General features: G+C 42.8%; 1 protein-coding gene across 1 annotated transcript in view; it reads right to left on the bottom strand.

The window, feature by feature from the left end:
* LOC119964942 (xenotropic and polytropic retrovirus receptor 1 homolog) overlaps positions 1–20503 on the bottom strand; it is a 468531-nt gene that overhangs the window by 68096 nt on the left and 379932 nt on the right. Inside the window, exons 8-10 of the mRNA XM_038795157.1 lie at positions 18587–18768; positions 15492–15671; positions 3143–3308 (exon numbers count right to left, since the gene is read on the bottom strand). Of these exons, the coding sequence (XP_038651085.1) occupies positions 3143–3308; positions 15492–15671; positions 18587–18768 (528 nt within the window). The remainder of the gene's footprint in view (positions 1–3142; positions 3309–15491; positions 15672–18586; positions 18769–20503) is intronic.

Below are 20503 nucleotides of genomic sequence, written 5' to 3'. Positions count from 1 at the left end.
AAAGCAACAATACATTAAAAGGGTTAGGGTTAGGGTTAGGGTTGAACTCCATGATACATTTTGGGGTTCTGAAAACCCCTCTCCCATAACAGTGTGCAAACCGCACAAAAGAATTTAAAGGGCCCACACAATGAAATGAACAGCAAATGTTATATGGAATGTTGGTGAGCATGTCCAAAAGTGAGCAGTTCCTTATTGTTTCAATATCCACAGAACTGAGGAAAGTCAACATGTATCGAATAATGGTTCACTTGACGCCTTGAAGACTTTGGGGAAGTAAGATTTCTTTCCCTCCTATATCTAGGGTGATCATACTGAGATACAGCTGTATGGGTACCTATAGCCATTTGATACTTTGGCCAAAATGTCATGCTTCATGTGTGGGAGCAACAAGGACATTCTACTGTGCATTACATCATAGCAAAGCATATATATGTACATATTTAATAAATCATTTCACTAGGCCAGTGTTTTTCAAACTTTTTTTCCCGGGAGTCACTTTTACCAATTGGATGACCTTCGGGATCCACGCAAGCCGACCTTTACAACCCATACCAGCCGACCTTTGCAACACACCATGTTGTTTACCTTTAATGCAACAAATGAGCTTGCTTTGTCATTCAATGTTACATTTCTGATAAGGGCTTCAGCTAATGATTTAAGTTCTCAAGGCATCCCTTGAATAAAATCGAGACGTTTGTCCTGGAACTCGCCATACATTTAGTCTTCATTTCCAGTCTTTCATTTGCCAGTACTTCCTTGCATCTAACACACATGGGCTTTGCATCCTGATTTACATTGGCAAAATTAACAATGTCATACCTCAAGAAATCATCTTTATCCTGGTTTGTTCCCGATCTCAGTTCCTTCTCAATGAGTTGTTCACCAAAAGCCTTGGAGCTCTGGATACAGCTCACACCTGCACTGCTTTGTCCTGTCGTGGACTCTCTTGCGTTGCTCTCTCCAGCAGATTCAATTGTGAGATCTTGGCCTGTTTGAGTCTCTGGCCCTCTCTTCCTTATTACAAAATGATTTATTGCTTGCTGGCAGCTACAAAATGGAACAATCTCTCCTCTTTGATTTCACGCCCAAAGCACGGACCTACAGGGCATGTGATGTCAGTGTATATGCCGGGTTGGTGACCTACATTCTGGGAAGACTCTAGCGTTCACATTTAAAGGGCGGTCATGGCTGATATTCTCAACTTAAAAGTTGGTCGCAGCCGGCATTCTGAAAATCCGATTCGGCCATTGGGCACTTCTCTCGCGATTGGGAATGGCACGACCGATCGCTCTGTGACATTCCCAACCCTCGCCCGCGACCCATCCGTGGAGCGTGACACTGGGTTTGAAAAATCCTGCACTAGGCAGCAACCAATATTGGAAATACTGGCCACTTCCTGACTCCAATTGTATCATGCAAGTCAAGATCAGTTAACTCAGTAAAGGCCAGGAATCAAACAAGGAACTTAGCTGGTTTCAGTAGTTACAAACCAAATCACATTGTACACTTGCAAGGTTCCTTCCTGATGATTCCATTATTTTCCCTTTCTTTATTTTTTTGTCATGATCAATTTGATCCATGGATGCTTAATGGACATGCATATTTAAGTCAAGCAGCAGAGAGAATGAGGCATTCAAAAAGTTGCAACATAGTATATGGTACTAGTTTTAAAGCAACAGAAGTCAGACTCTGTGGCACCAAGAGATGGGGTGGGACTTGGTTCGATTGATTCGCTAGTGGCTAAAAGGCCTTATACAGCCTAGTAACAGGTAGTGATTAGATCCTTAGTGGGGTGATTTCCAGAGACCTAAGGAAAGGGGAATTGGGTTCTGGACGCTCAAGGAGGAAGGAGCTGTGAGTGCCTGCTCTCTTTCTTCTCTATCTCTAGAAAATTTGGGAGCTGTTGTATTTCTGAACTTACAGAGAACCTGAATAAATGAATCTTCAGTGAAACCCATTACAGATTGGAAACAGAAATCTCGAACTGAAAGTCTTGAAGGAAGGTGTACTGGAAACAACTTCCTGAATCATCTTTTTTATGTATTATTTTACACCCCTCTTCTCTCCTCTGTGTTTGTCTGTCTTGTGTTTTAAAAAAACCACATATATATATATATATATATATATATATATAAATATAAACCGAGAGAGAGAGAGAGAGAGAGAGAGAGAGAGAGAGTGTGTGTGTGTGTGTTTGAGTTTAAGTGGGCGAAGTAGGAATTAGATAATAGTTAACCAGTTGTATTTGCTGCATATTTCATTATAGCTCTTGGTATAAATAAAAAGTAATTGTGTTTAAATTTACAAACCTTGTGACTGTAATTATTAGGCAGCCGAAGGTCAGAGACTTTGGGTATTTTTGGTTAATTCAATTGTGTTGTGACTCCGGGTCAAGGGGGCTGGAATTGACCTCGCCCAAACCCAGAGAGTACTAACAGACTTGACTACTAAGAACAGAAGTAGGCCGTTCAGCTCCTCTAGTCTGTTCTGTTATTCAATAAGATTTTAATTGACCTTCAGTTTGATTCCATTGCTTCGTATCTCTCAATACCATTACGTAATAATAATTCTGTTGATCTTAATCTTGAACATTTTAATTGACCCACACCCACAGACTTTTGGGAGAGACAATTCTATAATCCTATTACCCTTTAGGTATCTCCTGACTTCAATTCTGAATGGTCTAGCTCCAATTTTAAGACGAAGGCCCTTTATTCTAGACCCCCCCCCCCCCACAATAGTTTCTCTGCTTCTATGCCACTGAGTCCTTCTCATTTTATACACCTCAATTGCATCACCCTTCAAACTTTCAAACACAAGGAATACAACATATTTATACAACTTGCCTGTAAAATTTAATCCTTTAACCCAAAGTCTGATTCTGAAGATGTGCTCTCACTCCCCCCAAGGCAAATATATCCTTTATGAAGTGCAGAATTGAACACAGCACTCCAGATACACTCTTGCCAGGATTTTAGAGCTGCCTCAAAAAGATTATTAAAAATCAAAGTCCTGATGCTATTTGCAACCTTGGACCGTCAACTTCTACCAGCTACTATTCGTTTTAGATGTAGACAATATAAGGTAGAAACCACACTGATTTGGAGCCTCAAAGTGACTCTTTAGTGTAATATATTACCTGAAGTATCGAGCAGTCCATCACTCAAGCCCCAGTTCAGTTGAAAGCTATAAAAGCAGATCATGTACTCCAGGTCCATCAGGATCGTAGCTAGGCTGTTCAACTGGTCGGCCAGCCAAAAATCTGCAAACTCTACTTTGTGGAATGGAGCTGTGAAGACTCTGAACTATGAAAAGAACAGAAAACAAACATTAATCAGCAACAATTTATAGATATTTATAGATATCCCCTTTCCTGAAATCATACAATCCCTTCACAGAGAACTCCCTTGGCTACTGTGCTGCCACTTGTTGGGCCTGGGGACATCCTATGACTGTCAAGTAATCACAGTCACTTTATATGCAGTACCAATAAAATTCTGAAATAAAACACGCCAGCAGAAAGGGCAGCAAAGATAAGCAAATAAATAGGTGAGAATGTACCCATGAAGTCGCAGTGAAGTTTTATTTCTCTGAAATTAAGAACATTCTGGTAACATTCACACTGCAGAGTAGAGTTTTCAAAGATAGGAATATCAGAGACTGCCAACATTTTGTAAATGACAAGAGTTTCAAATGATGGAAAGTCAATTGGACTTGCTACTCAGCAAGTTACAAGCATACACCATTGTTTCCGTTTTAAAAATCAGCATATTGATGCCTAGTTCACAGGTAATGAATAAGGTTTGTGATTGCGTGGCTATATAGAAAACACCCCCACATCACTTTTAAACAAGTCACAGGTGGAATGGTTCAGTTCACTCATGGAACACAAACTGATACTGTGCTGGGGAAATGTATCCTTTCAGACCTGGGGCCTGGATTCAAATTCAGTCCTACCAGAAGGTTTCTTCCCTCTGCTGCATCGGGTATTTCCTACTTGAAATTAGCAAATTACCCATACATAAGAGAACTGTCACAACATAGGAAAATGCTACTTTGAAGCTGAGGTTTAAGTAGGTTTAAGTGGAATAAAATGGATGATGATTTAATCTGCAGGTACGCTGCGCAAGAGCTCGGAGTCTACTTTGAAGAATTGCATTGTCCCAGGAGCAGGTTTAAAAAAAAATTTAAAGTACCCAATTCTATTTTTCCAATTAAGGGGCAATTTAGCATGACCAATCACCCTATCCTGCACATCTTTGGGTGGTGGGTGTGAGCTCCACGCGAACATGGGGAGAATGTGCAAACTCCATGAATGGCAGATGCAGTATAATTTGGATAAATATGTGGATAACACTTTGGTAGCAAAAAGAAGAAGGCAGACTATTATCTGAATGGTTATAAAATAGGAGGGGGAAATGAGCAACGAGGCCTGGGTGTCCTTGTACACCAGTCACTGAAGGTAAGCATGCAGGTGCAGCAGGCGGTAAAGAAGGCAAATGGTATGCCGGCCTTCATTGCGAGAGGACCTGGGATGTCTTGCTGCAATTATACAGGGCCTTGATGAGACAACGTCTGGAATATTGTATGTAGTTTTGGTCTCCTTATTGGAGGAACGATGTTCTAGCTATAGAGGGAGTGCAGCGAATATTTACCAGAGTGATTCCTGGGATGGCAGTATTGACGACAAGGAGAAATTGAATCGGTTAGGATTGTATTCGCTGAAGGTGAGAAGAATAAGGGGGATCTCATAGAAACCCATAAACTTTTAACAGGACGGGACGGGGTTGATGCAGGAAGGATATTCCCGATGGCGGATGTGTACAGAACAAGGGGTCACAATCCGAGGACGCGGTGAAGACCATTTAAGACAGAGATGAAGAGAAATTTCTTCACCCGGAGAGTGGTGAGCCTATGGAATTCGTTACCATAGGAAGTAGTTGAGTCCAAAACATTGTATGTTTTCAAGAAGCAGTTAGATATAGCACCTAGGGCGAAGGGGTTCAAAGGAGAAAAGCGGGATTAGGCTATTGAGTTGGATGATCTGCCATAATCATAATGAATGGCGGAGTGGCTTGAAGGGCCGAATGGCCTCCTCCTGCTCCTATTTTTTCTATGTTTTTCTATGTTCCACAAGGCTATGGATCAGGGCCGGGATCAAACTGGGGTCCTCAGCGCCATGAGGCAGCAGTGCTAACCACTACACTACCGTCCACCCTGTCCCAGGAGCAAGTTGACATTCATTTGTATTAAAAACTATATTCACTCTCAGCTGCTGAAGTCATTGGCACATTGATAGACACTGTTCCACAGGTGCCCGTTGCCCGATTTAACTTTATCCCAGTGCCCATTATTCTTGCATGAAGTTTGATACCTATTGTCGGCATAGGATCCCTGTCCTCCACTTTCAAGCAAATCAGCAAAGGGGCAGTCTCAGCTGAGAGCTGGTAATTCAGCACTGCCCACAGAACAAAGTTGAGTTCTTTTTTGTTATATGGTTCAGCAACTCATTAGATGAGGTCATGGTGGTGTGGAGAATACACTGCTTCTTAAATGTCTCTTTCTGGTAATTGTAGCTGGTTTGTGATTCAGCTTGAAAAGCTAAAATCTATTTAAGTAAATGATTTTCAACTAAAAGCTTCAGAATTCTAAAAACAGATAACTTAACATTTCATACAAAAACACACCATTTTAAGAACGGAACTGATGTCACATCAGTGAAAGCATCACTTTATACCTCCCTGACCAGATCCTCCTCTGTGATTGAATCTGTGGCATGGTTTGGCTGTAAGCTCTGTTGAATCAAGTATAGTTTTACTAACCAATGGAAACATGGATTCTGTTAAGCCAAAGCACAACTGCTGTCACTTTAGTATAGGTATACTACACGACTTCTCACTTACATTCACTCTGCTTTGGAAATCCAAGGATACTTCAGAAACAAGACAGCTTTCTGAAACCCAAGGCTTTTCTAGATGGCTACTTCTGACTTTACAACTTCTCCCAGCACAGAGCTGTTTCCAGGATGACTTCCCCACACACTGCCAACACGACTCTGCTCAACATCTTTCCTAAGTATCCTTTTCCCCTTTCATCGTTGATTCCATTGTCCTCAGCATCCCTTTGAAGTCAACTTTGCCAATACATAATCTTCCATGTTTTTCCTATTTGCTCCCCCTTCCGTCAAATAAAATTTAATAACTTTCCCTAGTTTACTTATGGAAACTTGGAAAGCTGTAGAAGACTTACAATCCCCTTTAAAATTTAACAGCTGAAAAAAAACCCCCAATCTATCTCCTAACACAAATGTTTAAAATTTACGTATAAATTTACTTGACTCCAGCTTCATTACAAATGCATGAATTTAGTACCTCTATTCCTTTTCATATCTCAATTCTCCTGGACAGGGCGTCTCCATTAACCATTCCCCAAATTGTACAGATTTCTTTACAATATCCCATCAAAATATTTTTTTAAACCCATCCTTATACCAGGTTCTTTCCAACTGTGATTTACACTGTAAACTGTCACGAAAAGGTAGATTATACGGATCTTGCATGACAGATTAGCCAATCACATTCCTTGGTGAGCAAAGGGAAGGAAAATCACTAACCGAGTTTTGTGACCATTTCCTGATCTTTTGCCTATTCTAATAAAGGCCAAGGTGAAATAGGTTTATGTTCCAACTGAGCATTATGGGGTAAAGGATCCTTATATCAACAAACACTCCAGCAACTCAGCTGACATATTGGGGGCGATTCTCCGAGCCCCGCGCCGGGCTGGAGGTGCGTAGAATCGGCGCCATTTGCGCCGCTGCGTTTGGCGCAGGCCGCTGGAATCGGCGGGCCCGCTGATTCTCCGGCCTGGATGGGCCGAGCCGCCGTGCGGATACGACAGAGTCGTATCCTGGTCGCTGACGGGGGGGAACTCTGTGCGAACAGTCGGCGGGGTGGGGGGGGGGGGGGGGGGGGGGGGCTCCAATGGGGTCTGGCCCGCGATCGGTGGCCACTGATCGACAGGCTGGCTTCTCTCCCCCCCGGGCCTACTTCACTACACGGCCCGCCCCTGAACACTGACGCCATGTTGAGGCGCGCTAAAGTAGGCCCCCGCGCAAGCGCAGGTTGGTGCGGCCCAACTGCGCTACGCAGGTTGGCGCGGCGCCCATTTGGTGCCGGGAAAGGAGGCTTGAGCGGCGTGAACCGCTCCAGCGCCGTGCAGGCCCCTGTGGGGGACAGAATAGGTCGTACCCGGGCCCGGTTCGCGCCGTCATGAAATGCAACGTCTTTCACGACGACGTGAACACTTGGGCTCCATTTGGGAGAATCGCCCCTATTATATTGGAAGTGATTGATGTTGTATAACTCTACTTAGAAAGGTTGTACTTTTCATAACTCAAGCTATTCCAAAGCACTGCGACCAATTATTTTTTTTCGAGATATAGTTGCAGAGAAACACAGCAGCCAATCTGTGCACAGTAAAATCTCACATACAGTAACGAGATGAATGACCGATTTAATTGAAGGTTAAATATTGGCCAAGGCACCAGGGAGGACTCTGCTACTCTTCTATGAATAGGGCTATGGGGACCTTGCATACAACTGCAAGACCCTAAAATGCACTTACTTATTAGGGTACGTTTCCACCTGAAAGTGAGAGGTGCTGGTAATGCAGCAAAGCTAAAAATACAAAACATCACACAATGCCATACACTCTCTGTTCCTGTTGCACAATATGGTGTTACTAGAATTTTGTGTCATGCTCGAATAAAATGCAGAGATTGGATTGGAATGTTTTAACTTAATACCACGAATTGTGACAGGGAGGTGGCGGATATACGTGGCCACTGTGATAACTCCTTCACTGATCCAAGTGCATTACTGTATGAATGTTAGCTACTTCATTTTTACACAAAACGTCAGGACATGGCACAGGCGTTTGTGGGGAGCAGGGAGTGACTACCTCCTCTTTGCTGACAGTATGTGTGCATGCACATTGGGTATTCGTATCAGAGCTGACCCCAATGTCAGATTAATTCCATGAACTATAGCTCCTTAGGCTATCCAGCAGATGGTGGAATTATATCCTACTGGCAAGTCTTCAGTAGAGGAGGTGACAAAAACTAGGAGATTAAAGCAAAATGATGGCTCTTTGGAACTGCTATTCAGAAACCACTACTTCAGTGCAGTTCTGGTCACCTCATTATAGGAAGGATGTGGAAGCATTGGAACGGGTGCAACGGAGATTTACCAGGATGCTGCCTGGTTTGCAGGATAGGTCTTATGAGGAAAGGCTGAGGGAGCTAGGGCTTTTCTCTTTGGAGCAGAGGAGGATGAGAAGCGACTTAATAGAGGTTTATAAGATGATGAGGGGGATAGATAGAATGGACGTCCAGAGACTATTTCCTCGGGTGGATGTAGCTGTTACAAGGGGGCATAACTATAAGGTTCAGGGTGGGAGATATAGGAGGGATGTCCAAGGTAGGTTCTTTACTCAGAGAGTGGTTAGGGTGTGGAATGGACTGCCTGCTGTGATCATGGAGTCGGACACTTTAGGAACTTTCAAGCGGTTATTGGATAGGCACATGGAGCACACCAGAATGACAGGGAGTGGGATAACTTGATCTTGGTTTCAGACAATGCTTGGCACAACATCGAGGGCCGAAGGGCCTGTTCTGTGCTGTAATGTTCTATGTCCTCAGTTGAAAAATAACATCACTCAACATTACAAGGATAGCTCAATTGTTTAGATGTTTGTTCCTCTCCTTCGTAATTCACTGGCTAAATATATTACTGAAGTACATAGAAATGTTCATCAGCCTTTGTAGAATTTATATTCTTTTAGCAAGGTACAGTGCATTCAATTCATGCAATTACTGGCCTGTCAATCATCTGCCATTGTTTGTAAATGTGCATATTACACTCCATTAGAAATTCTGCTTTCAGCCAGCTGCTACAGTGGCCTTTCAGAAAACTAATTACAAAAAGCACTCAATTGCTTTTATTCCCCCTCAGTACATCCCTCTTCACCACAGAATCTCCAAGAACAATCTTCTGTGAATGTGCTGCATATTATTGACGCTTACAGATCCTGATCAAAATGGATGATCACACAGTGGACTGATAAAAGCAATGCAATTTCTCAGGCTTACAGCCCAAACTTTGGGAATTAAGGTCAGGGTTAATGCGTGGGTCACTTATGCTACCTGATTGACTGGAGTCTCCAGAGATTAAAGATTTATTTCCTCCACATTCAAGTGAGCAAACAAATCTGGGAGTTAAAAATCATTGGAGCTTTGAAAAAAAAAATTCTTTCACTTTCACTGGAACACTTTAATTTCTTTGTTACAAAACACTGAAGATGAGGAATGAAATCTGTTTGACTGGAATGGTAGCAGATAAGAGGTCACATGAAGTACCCCGCAGGACAGATTAATAAGAGATCAGGGGTTATGGGGAGAAGGCAGGAGAATGGGGATGAGAAAAATATCAGTCATGATTGAATGACGGAGCAGACTCGATGTCTTATGGTCTTATATAAACTATTAACAACCTGTAGTTTAGAGTAGCGGTTGAAGAGACAGATATGGTAACAGGGAAGGCACGTTACTGCTCTTGTGAGGATAAAGACCAACGTCATGAGCTCGTGTAATCACGCAGGCATGAGGGCAGGTCACCTCAGCAGTACAGGTAACTTCATGCTCGTGACATCACTCTCAGGCGTGAACCTGGACTAGAAATGTCAGTCAGACAATCAGCAATGGAGGGCATCAGGAGTTACTGGATAGTAATCTGGTTAGCCCTGTTCCTTCACAGTGCCAGGGTCCTGCTTGGGTCACTGTCTGTGCGGAGTCTGCACATTATCCTTATATCTGCGTGGGTTTCCTCCCACAAGTCCCAAAAGACGTGCTGTTAGGTGAATTGGACATTCTGAACTCTCCCTCTGTGTACCCGAACATGCGACGGAATATGGTTTTTCACAGTAACTTCATTGCAGTGTTAATGTAAGCCTACTTGTGATAATAAAGATTATTATTATTTTAATTATCTGCAGCGAGCTGGCTGGTTCTTCTGAGTGGAGGGACAATGGTGTTGATTATAGGGAGATAGGAAGAGGGAAACGAGGTGGGAAGGGAAAATAAGAGAGGCAAGAGGAAAGAAAGGAGAAGAGGGGTAACAAGGTGGAACAGAAGAGCAGGTAATAGAACGGGTGAGAGGAAGAGAGTGAGAATGGGAGTAAAAGAAGGGTTGAGAGAGAAAGGGTTGGGAGAGTGAATTGGGTCAGGTAAAGGCATAAGAGAGAGACAAAGGGGATAAAAGGAGAGAAAAAAGAAATGAACAGAGGGGAAAGCATGAAGGAAAGAGTAAAAACCAAGTGGGAAAATATGATGAGTGGAAGGTGGGGGAATCAATACTGAGAATTATGTTAAAGGCTTGAACATGTACCAATTTCATTACTTACTGACTCCCCTCAAAACACACACACACAAAGATAATTCCCCATGCCTCCATGCCTGAAGCTCCCGTTTTATTTCCTTAGGGTGCAGTATATGCTGTGGGGGACCTTGGTCTGCATTCATTTTGAATGCACACTACCTCAGGCAATTCTAACTCTATTAAATTTGATATCTCTAATAAGTTATGAAAATTAAATAAGAAATTATGATTGCAAATAGTCTTTTTTATATTCATAACATGCATTGGATGGAACAATTTTGCACTTATAATATTGAAAATTTCCCCAGGGCTGCATAAACCCAGCCTCACCCGTTGATGTCTGTTACACATAAGAACACTACCAAAAAAAACCCCATAGTATGAGCAACTTTTTTTTTTGTTTTTTTATAAATTTAGAATACCCAATTCATTTTTTACAATCATGGGGCAATTTTAGTGTGGCCAATCCGCCTACCCTGCACATCTTTTGGGTTGTGGGGGTGAAACTCATGCAAACACGGGGAGAATGTGCAAACTCCACATGGACAGTGACCCAGAGCCGGGATCGAACCTGGGACCTCGGCGCCGTGAGGCAGCAGTGCTACTCACTGCGCCACCCTGCTGCCCACCAATCACCATAAACTTAAGCTCATCCAAAACTAAGCTGTCTGTGTCCTAACGTGCACCAAGTTCTACATTCCTAGTACTCGCTGAACTGCACTGGGTTCCAGATAAACAACACTTGATTTTAAAGTTCTTATCTTTGTTTTCTGGTCTCCCCTCCTCTCTATCTCTGTAAGCCTCTCTGGACCCAAACCCTATCAGATATCTGTGCCATCCAATTCTGGCCACTTGAGCATTCCCGACTTTAAGCAATCTAACACTGGCAGTTGTGCCTTCAGCTACCAAAGCTCTAAGGTTTGGAGATCATTCCATACACTTCTCAGTCTCTGTACATCTCCTTCCTCCTTTAAGATACTCTTTTAAAATTTATCTTATTGAACAAGCTTTTGGCCATTTGTCCTGATATTTCCTTATGTGATTCGGCTCCATAGGACATGCTGCTGCATAATAACAGATATTTTCATTTCAAACCATTTTTTGTTTCTAAAAATTAACTCAGTATTACCATTAACTATCCTTGCAAGCAATTTCCTTTTAAGCACTTGACAGCTGCTGGGCCATTATTGCGGCAAGCAAAATAAAGGTAGCATTACAATTTTCCACTGAACTAAATAGAGGCACATCTGATAATTGTGTACAACAGTTTTTACAGTGACCACTGGCTTGATTTTTGTTCTCCAAATTAGTGGATGCTACTGTTCCGCACAATGCTAATTCCCTACAATTCCATTGCAACTGAACCTAGAAACAGATTAATCTTGCACAAATAGTACAGACAACATGAATTCTGGACAGCACGGTGGCACTGCTGCCTCACAGCTCCAGGGTCCCGGGTTCAATTCCAGCCTCAGGTGACTGTCTGTGTGGAGTTTGCACGTTCTCCCCGTGTCTGCTTGTGTTTCCTCCGGGTGCTCCGATTTCCTCCCACAGTTGAAAGATGTGCAGGTTAGGTGAATTGGCCATGCTAAATTGCCTCTCAGTGTCCAAAAGGTTAGGGGGGTAGGGTTACTGGGTTAGGGTGGAGGCGTGGGCTTGAATAGGGTGCTCTTTCCAAGAGCCGGGGTGAGCTGAATGGCCTCCTTCTGCACTGTAAATTCTTTCACATCTCTGGGGACTGCCATTAACACTCTTTCGCCTTGGTATCTGTGGCCATTAGCACCCAGTTTCCCTGGGTTTCTGTGGCTAGGACTCATCTTTCATTCTCACTCCACAGTATAAATATTTTTCACTCTCTCCGTCTGTTAGTTTTGACAAAGAGTCGTCGGACTCGAAACGTTAGCTCTTTTCTCTCCCTACAGATGCTGCCAGACTTGCTGAGATTTTCCAGCATTTTCCCTTTCGCTGTAAATTCTATGATTGCTTCACTTCTGCTCATTTCTAACATCTGACCCATTTGCTGAGCTTGGTTTGGTTGTGTTTGGGGATGGATGGAAATCCCATCGCCGACACACAACACTGTTGACAGTGACTAGATTCACTCTGAATAAGACAAACACTACTTTTGTCTCGGTTAGGTTCGGCAAGGGTTAGGACAATGCCAAGCATTTTTCAACATCAGAACAAATCGGCATATACAATTATCCACTTGCCCTCAATATTGAGGGTTCTGCAGGGATCTTTGGCTGATTAATACTGAAGAATGTAAACTCCTGTGCACTATTTTCTGCATTATTTTTAACTACCATTTTTCTCCCTTTCACCTGGTGCAACAACACTAAGTCCTTCACTTGGATTACTCAATAATAAAGAACAGTGCCAAAAACCTGGGATGTGGGGAAAATCTAATGATTGTACAGACTCCAGCAGATTTTCAATCCAGTGTATTTATATGTGCCCAGACAAGGTGAAAATGCAGCAGTGAAATAATATTGCTCATTTAAAAGAATAGAGCATCAATACTGCATGTATCCTAATGATGATCAGTACAGTAAGCATGTAGAAGTTCCACCTTTGGAAGTCATACAAGAACAAATCAAAGTGATTGAGCAAAAGGACGTTTCATAAAGGGATGCTTTCGATTAGCAAGGGAGCCATGAAAACAGCACATCAATAGTTTTGCTATATTCGTCTACCAAGGGGCATCTGAAGAGTTCAGGAAATGTAGGTAGCAGGGAACAAAGGGGTAACTTCATGCAATACTGTGTGTGAACAGTCAGTATAGTTAAGCATACTGTTGTACTGTATTATAGTCCTTTTTGTTGTGTGTTTTCCTTTAGGTTAATAAATATTTTTTCTAATGATCTCAAAATGACTGGACTATTCCTCCCTGGTTCACATGTTCTTCTCACAGTATTCCAAATTGAAAATATACACCATAAAGAACCGGTGTTTCAAGATACCCTTCTGGGTTTTGGGATACCCTCACATTTAACATCAGTGGGGTTCTTAACACCTGCGTATTTTCCCTTCACAGATAACAGTCTAATTCCCTTCTGAATGCTTCAATTGACCTGCCTCTACCACACTCTTAGGCAGTTGTATTCCAGATCTTAACCACTTGCATCAAAACATTTCTCCTAATATCACTTTTGCTTCTTTTACTTTAAATCTGTGCCCGCTTGTTCTCGATCCTCTCACAAGCGGGAACAGTTTCTCTCTACCCCCCACCCCCACACCAGGACACCTGCCTTTTATTCTTAAAGTTGCTACATCTTGTTGCAATCTCTCACAGCTAGTTAAATATCTAACACATTCTTTCTCTCTTTTGTTCTGATGAAGAGACAAAGGGCTCTCAATGTTCACTGTTTCCTCTTCCTACAGATGCTGCCAGATTGCTAAGGTTTTCCAGCATTCTATAACCTAATTCACTGCCATTTCTCTTTCAGGAATGCCTTTCTTGAAAAGGTACTGCTTTTCTCTCCAACGGAATTTACGTTTGTCTCTTTTAATACGTTCACCTTCATTAATTTCCATTTCCCTCTTGATGTTTGATGAGGTGTTTACCTAAAACTCGCTTCCATAGCCACATTTCCTTCCTCGGCGACTTTCCATCTCTGACTCATCACACGGAGATACCAGTTCAAGTTCCAGCCCTCATGTTTTGAATCACCCAGAATTACAGGTATCTCTGGCCGTGCAACCTCAGAATGCTGTTCTCAGTGTTCTGATATCCACATAACTCTCCACCCCCTTCCAATGGCACCTTCCCTTGCAATTTCAGAAGGTATGACACCGACCCTTTTACCTCCTCCGTCCTCACCATTAAAAGTCCCAAACACTCCTTTCAGACTAAGCAGCTTTTTATTTGCACTTCCTCCACTTAGCTCTGTTGTATTCGTTGCTCCCAATGTGGTCGCTTCTACATCGGAGAGACTAAACGCAGACTGGGTGACCACTTCATAGAACATTTTCGCTCAGTCAACAAGCATGACTCCAACCTTCCTGTTGCTTGCCATTTTAAGTCAACACCTTGCTCTCATGCCCACATGTCCGTCCTTGGCCTGCTGCAATGCTCCAGTGAAGCCCAACACAAGATGGAGGAGCAACATCTCATATTCCGATTAGGCACACTGCATCGAGTTTAACAACTTTAGACTGTGACCATTCTCCTCCACCGTAAATCCCTTTTTAAAAATTATCCCAAACATTTATTGTCTCAATGCAAAAACCTTCCCTCCTACCCCAGGCTGTCTTTTGTTCTTATTCAAGTTGTTGCATCCTGTTGTAATCTCTCAGAGTTAGAGTTGAATATCGAACACATTCTCCCTCTCATTAGTTCTTATTGACGAACCAAATGGATTCGAAATGTTAACTCTGTTTTCTCTCCTTACAGATGCTGCCAAACCTGTTGAGTTTTTCCAGCATTCTCTGTTTTTGGTTCAGATTCCAATATCTGCAATATTTTGCTTATTCTCCCTCTCTACTCTGTCTGGAACCCTCATAGTTCTAAATACATCTTACAAATCTTCCCTCAGCCTTCTTTTCACATAGGAACACAAACCTAACTTCTCCAATCCATCTTCATAGCTGAAGTTCACCTTCCCTGAAACCATTCCCGTGATTCTTTCCTCGATCACCTCCACCGCAATACTCTACCTGAGGCCAAACTAGTGACTGATACAAATTCAACATAACCTCCTTGCTCTTGGACTCTATGTCCCTATTAATAAAGCCCAGAATACCATATGGTTTATGACCTGTTCTCTTAACCGGTCCTGCCACCTTCAATGATTTATGCACATATATACATATATACCATATTGTTAAATAACTCTTTCAGAGTGACCAGTTTTCAAACCATGTTTAGCTTAAGGCAAACAACAATCCTACTTTTACCAAGATCACCAAAACATGGTGGTTTTGAATAGGTTATCTGGTTTCTAAAAGTGGTCAAGCTGCAGAGGCAATCGAGTACTTTATTTCCACTATAACAATATATAAATCCAGATAAAAATATGAATAACTGCAAGGAAAAAAACCCTCCTTACTTACCAGGAGCTTTAACAGCCAGAACCTAGACTTGTAGTAGCAGGTTTTTGTGGGATTGATCAGAAACAGGAACATGAACCCATAAAGTATGAGGGGGTTGACCTGCATTGGAATTAAGTTGTATGACCCATACAAACTGATGAACAGACTCAAACCCCAGAGGACACCTAGAAAACCAGCAATCTGTAAAAGGATAAATAATTTTATCTATCTTATACAGACAAACACATTTGTATATCAATAAGCTAATTCCCCTCCCTTATGCATTTGAAAATATGATACAATTACCGGTAACTATGATACAATTAACTATGATCCCATTGTGTATGTAGATGCTAGCTGGGCTGTGTGCGGAAAGGGCTAAATAGCCTTCATTAACAGAAAATAGCCTTGAATGGAACTTTTACCAGATACATATGATGCAATGATCCAAGTTTAACTCAGCAACCAGGACAAATATACATAGATTTTAGCTTGGATGAGAAAAGATGAATGTATGAACTTTTCTCTTCCTTGCATCCCCCATGCATTATTAGCACAGGGCTGCATTATTTAATAGTTGGAAAACCACTGGTGGGGCTAACAGGGGTTGGTTTAGCATAGGGCTAAATAGCTGGCTTTTAAAGCAGACCAACGCAGGCCAGCAGCACAGTTCAATTCCCGTACCAGCCTCCCCGAACAGGCGCCAGAATGTGGCGACTAGGGGCTTTTCACAGTAACTTCATTTGAAGCCTACTTGTGACAATAAGCAATTTTCATTTCATTTTTTTCAACAGTCTTTTCATATGCAAATTTACATGTAGCACAGACATTTTCCAAAATTACAAATTTGTAAAGGAAACCACAATCTGACAATAGGAAATCTGTTGCTCAATAACCCCGGATAAATGCTTCCTTGATTATGTTGCTCTATGTTCATGATCAGGACATGGGCAGGGATTCTCCCCTGCCCGGTGGGGGAGGGGGGGTCCCGGCGGGACGGAGTGGCGTGAACCACTCCGGCGTTGGGCCTCCCCAAAGGTGCGGAGAATAGGGGCACCGGAGCGGCTCCCGCTCTGCGGGCCGGTGCGAACGGTCTTTGGCACCCTGCCAGGCGGGGCCGAAAGTCCTTCGTCGGCCGGCGGAAGTCCGCGCATGCGCCGGTGCGTCCGCGGCTGCTGACGTCATACCGGCGCATGCGCAGCGGAGGGGGTTCATAGAATTTAAAGTGCAGGAGGCCATTCGGCCCATCGAGTCTGCACCGGCTCCTGGAAAGAGCACCCTACCCAAGGTTAACACCTCCACCCTATCCCCATAACCCAGTAACCCCACCCAACACTAAGGACAATTTATCATGGCCAATCCACCTAACCTGCACATCTTTGGACTGTGGGAGGAAAGCGGAGCAGCCGGAGGAAACCCACGCACACACGGGGAGGATGTGCAGACTCCGCACAGACAGTAACCCAAGCCGGAATTGAACTTGGGACCCTGGAGCGGTGAAGCGATTGTGCTATCCACAATGCCACCACGGCACAGGCCCACCCGCCGATCGGTGGGCCCCGATTGCGGGCCAGGCCACTGTGGGGGCACCCCCCGGGGCCAGATCAGCCCCCCCCCCCCGGACCCCGGCGCCCGCTTGCCGGCACCAGACGTGCTTTGATTCACACCGGCGGGAACGGCCTGTCAGCAGTGGGACTTCGGCCCATCGCGGGTCGGAGAATTGCCGCGGGGGGCCCGTCGACCGGCGCCGCCGATTCCCGCCCCCGCCGATTCCCGGGTGGTGGAGAATTCGGGCCACAGCGGGGTTGACACCAGCCCCGGGCGATTTTTCAACCCCCCGGGGGATCGGAGAATCCCGTCCCTGCTTTTGATTTTTTGATCAGATTATTTTGCCCCCAATCAACCTGTATTTCCAAACCAAGAGAATAATTAGTTCAAGTGTGATTTCTCAAGGTCATCTAATTTTTCCCTAGCCTGTTTTTTAATCTGGTGCTTTAATTTTCTTCCAAGAGTCATTTACACTCGACAAAAAGGTGGTCAAAACCTAGAAGGAATTCCACTTGCATTGAATCACTCTGCCATGGCAACAGGACTCATAGTTCCAATACCCCACTTGTTTAGTTGTTCATCTCCAAACCATCCTCTGTAGCTGTGGCAGGTTCTTTCAATTTGATGGTGCCACGGTACATGGAGGTTCTTCAAAAAAAAGGAATGAGGACCATAATGCTGACAGATTAAAGCATTAATTGAATTTAAACCTTGACCTCATGGTAATCATGCCTTTCCCTTCCCTGGACATGGAAACAAACCCTAGCCACCTGCCGCACAGAATTTATACGGTAGGGAACAAAGTGATTTAGTGTAACTTGGGAGTGAATAAGTTCTGTTTTCCAGTGAGTGAAAAAAAAATATCCTGCTGGAAATAGGGCATAGGTGGCATTGAGGCTACTGCAAAACTATAAAGAAAGCAGGCAAAATCATCATTTCCTAAACACGGGGTCCAGTCCCAAACAAAGGCAACTGTTGAATGCCTCCTTGGCAGTAGGACAAGGCCATTTGGAGCTTGGATAACTGTAATCCTTGACACTGCACTCAAGCTTAGGCATTATGTCAAGTGCTGTTGAATGCTGCTTTTGCTGAGGTAGTCATGTGCCAACTGGGGTTCTGTGAAACATTACTTATAATGTTTGAAATGAGCCCAGAGGGAATCCATAAGATTACATGAAATTGTGAAAAACATTCTGAATGGACTGCACAGGCAGTAAATGAAATAACCAACGCAGGCAGTACACAGATTCCCAATGTCAAGACACGCATTTAAGAGAACAGTTTTTCCACTGGAAACTGAATCGAGATTGATTGAGGATGTTTATTGAGGGTTGACCCAAACTCATGTGCCTAAAAAAAGATGTGCAGCTATGATTAATACACAAAACATGAGAAGAAATCAGTCTTAAGCAGAGACATTTAAAATGAGATTACAGTAAGAATTGTGATTATTGGCTAGGAATACTGAACAACCAAAGTGGTCTTCATGGACAAATTAAGAAAACATCTCATTACTGTGAAATGTAATACTTTCCGTCGGCCTGTCAATCACATCTGAAGTGACTAACCTCAAAGAGATGCTGATGAGATAGATTACTCCTGGGGTTCAGTTCAAATATTAGCACATGGTTGACTCCAGCCTGCCGCCAACCGTATGTGTTGATGCCCAGTAGGAAAAGAAACTCGATCAGAAGGAATCCACCACGATAAATACGCACCAAGGGCCAAATGTTCCCCTCTTTTGATTTAGCTGGAAGATGGAATACAGTGTTAATGCAGGTGAGCTGACAGATAGACACTAACTACTCAAGTTAGATTATATCGAGTGAATTAGAATAGATAAAATTAATTAGAAATACAAAAAAAGACAATATTCAAGTCTAATTTTCATGTAAAAGGTAATGAGCCTTCTTATTCCCAGTTTCATGAGGGGCTTGTTACAGTTAAGGTGATGGAAAATATAATGAAACAGGATGAACCAAACCAAAGACTGACACAGACCTCTTAATTCTCACTTAACATTAGACTTTATTCACTTTAGCTATCTCTCTTGGAGATGATTGGTGCTTGACAGAAAAAACACAAATGCAGCTGTACTGAGCTGCGCAATAGAATTAGAAATGCATTATTGTTATACTAGAACCTACTGTCTTTACTGGGCTGAACAACTTTTTTCTAAACTGGTCCTTAAGTTTTCAGTCTGACTATGCTGTTGTCCTGAAAAGGTGTAGCTGCAAACTTGCCTCCCTCTGTCCTGTGCCATATGTTTTGTCTAGTCAGCACCTATCCCTTCTAAAAACTACTTGGATTAATATTATGTCTTGGAACTCCCAACTACCATACAATTGACCTAATATCTGTGATTTTTGTAGTAATGAAAGTTTTTCACACTCAAATTGTCTACTTTGACATTCTGGTCTAACCAATGACCACTATTATGGTTTTCTGGCTTGGCCATACCATTGGTTACCTTCTTTGTCAAAGTTTATGTATAATGCTTATTTGTAATTGACTTTTGACATGTACAAAACCTTTTATTTGCTTTGAAACAAAATTTCGAAACAAGTCATTGTTGTATGAAGCTCCATCAAATCCACATTTAAGTGATCAAGTTGTGTCTCGCTTACCATGATGTGTAATTGATGCATCGTCCTCTGATTCACTTTATCCAACATCTAAGATTCAATTCTTTCGCTATATCACCATCCTATTAGCTTTATATCCTCACTGCTTTGGTGAGGAGTCCGCCTAAATTCAGCAATGTCTTCACCTAGTCCGGTTTACACACCCTCAGAGCACTGAACCCAATATTCATCTCAATATAACTGCTGAATCACTAAATCTTAATTGCCTTCATGTCCTTCAATTGGGCTTTGATCATCCCGTTTCTTTTAACTTTGGAAGGCATAGTTGTTTCAAATCTTTTTCAAAGCAGCAACAATTTGCATTTATATAGTGCACAGCAAGGTGTGTGAAGACACTTCATTGGAGCAGTATCAGACAAAATTTGAATCTGAGCCATAAAAGGAGATATTAGGTTAAGTGGCCAAAGGTTTAATCAAACAGGTAGGTTTTAAGGAGCGTCTTAAAGGGGAGCACGGTAGAAAGGTTTAGAAAAGGAATTTCAGAGCTTAGGGCTTTGGCAGCTGAAGGCATGGCTGAAAGTGGTTGATCACTGAAAATCAGGAAGTGTGGGAGGGTAGAATTGGAGAAGCATAAATATTAGGGTTTTAAGTGTTTACAGACATAGGAAGGGGCAATTCTAGCCAACAGCTATCATGCTTCGACTTGGATTAGTCGACTCTTTAACCTACTAACCCCCTTGTCTATGTTTGAATCTCAGATAAAACTCCAACACCCAAAGCATTGTTTAAACTGCTGCAAGACGTTTGGCTGTTATAATTTATACAAAACACAATTTCCTCTCAAAAATACTCAAGTCTCTGAAAGTTTTCCAAAACTTGAATACTGCTGCCCTATTTGAA

Source organism: Scyliorhinus canicula, chromosome 4 (genome assembly GCF_902713615.1).
Source record: "Scyliorhinus canicula chromosome 4, sScyCan1.1, whole genome shotgun sequence".
Lineage (NCBI taxonomy): Eukaryota > Metazoa > Chordata > Chondrichthyes > Carcharhiniformes > Scyliorhinidae > Scyliorhinus > Scyliorhinus canicula.
Note: the sequence above shows the minus strand (reverse complement) of the source record. Positions and strands in the feature narration are given on the sequence as shown.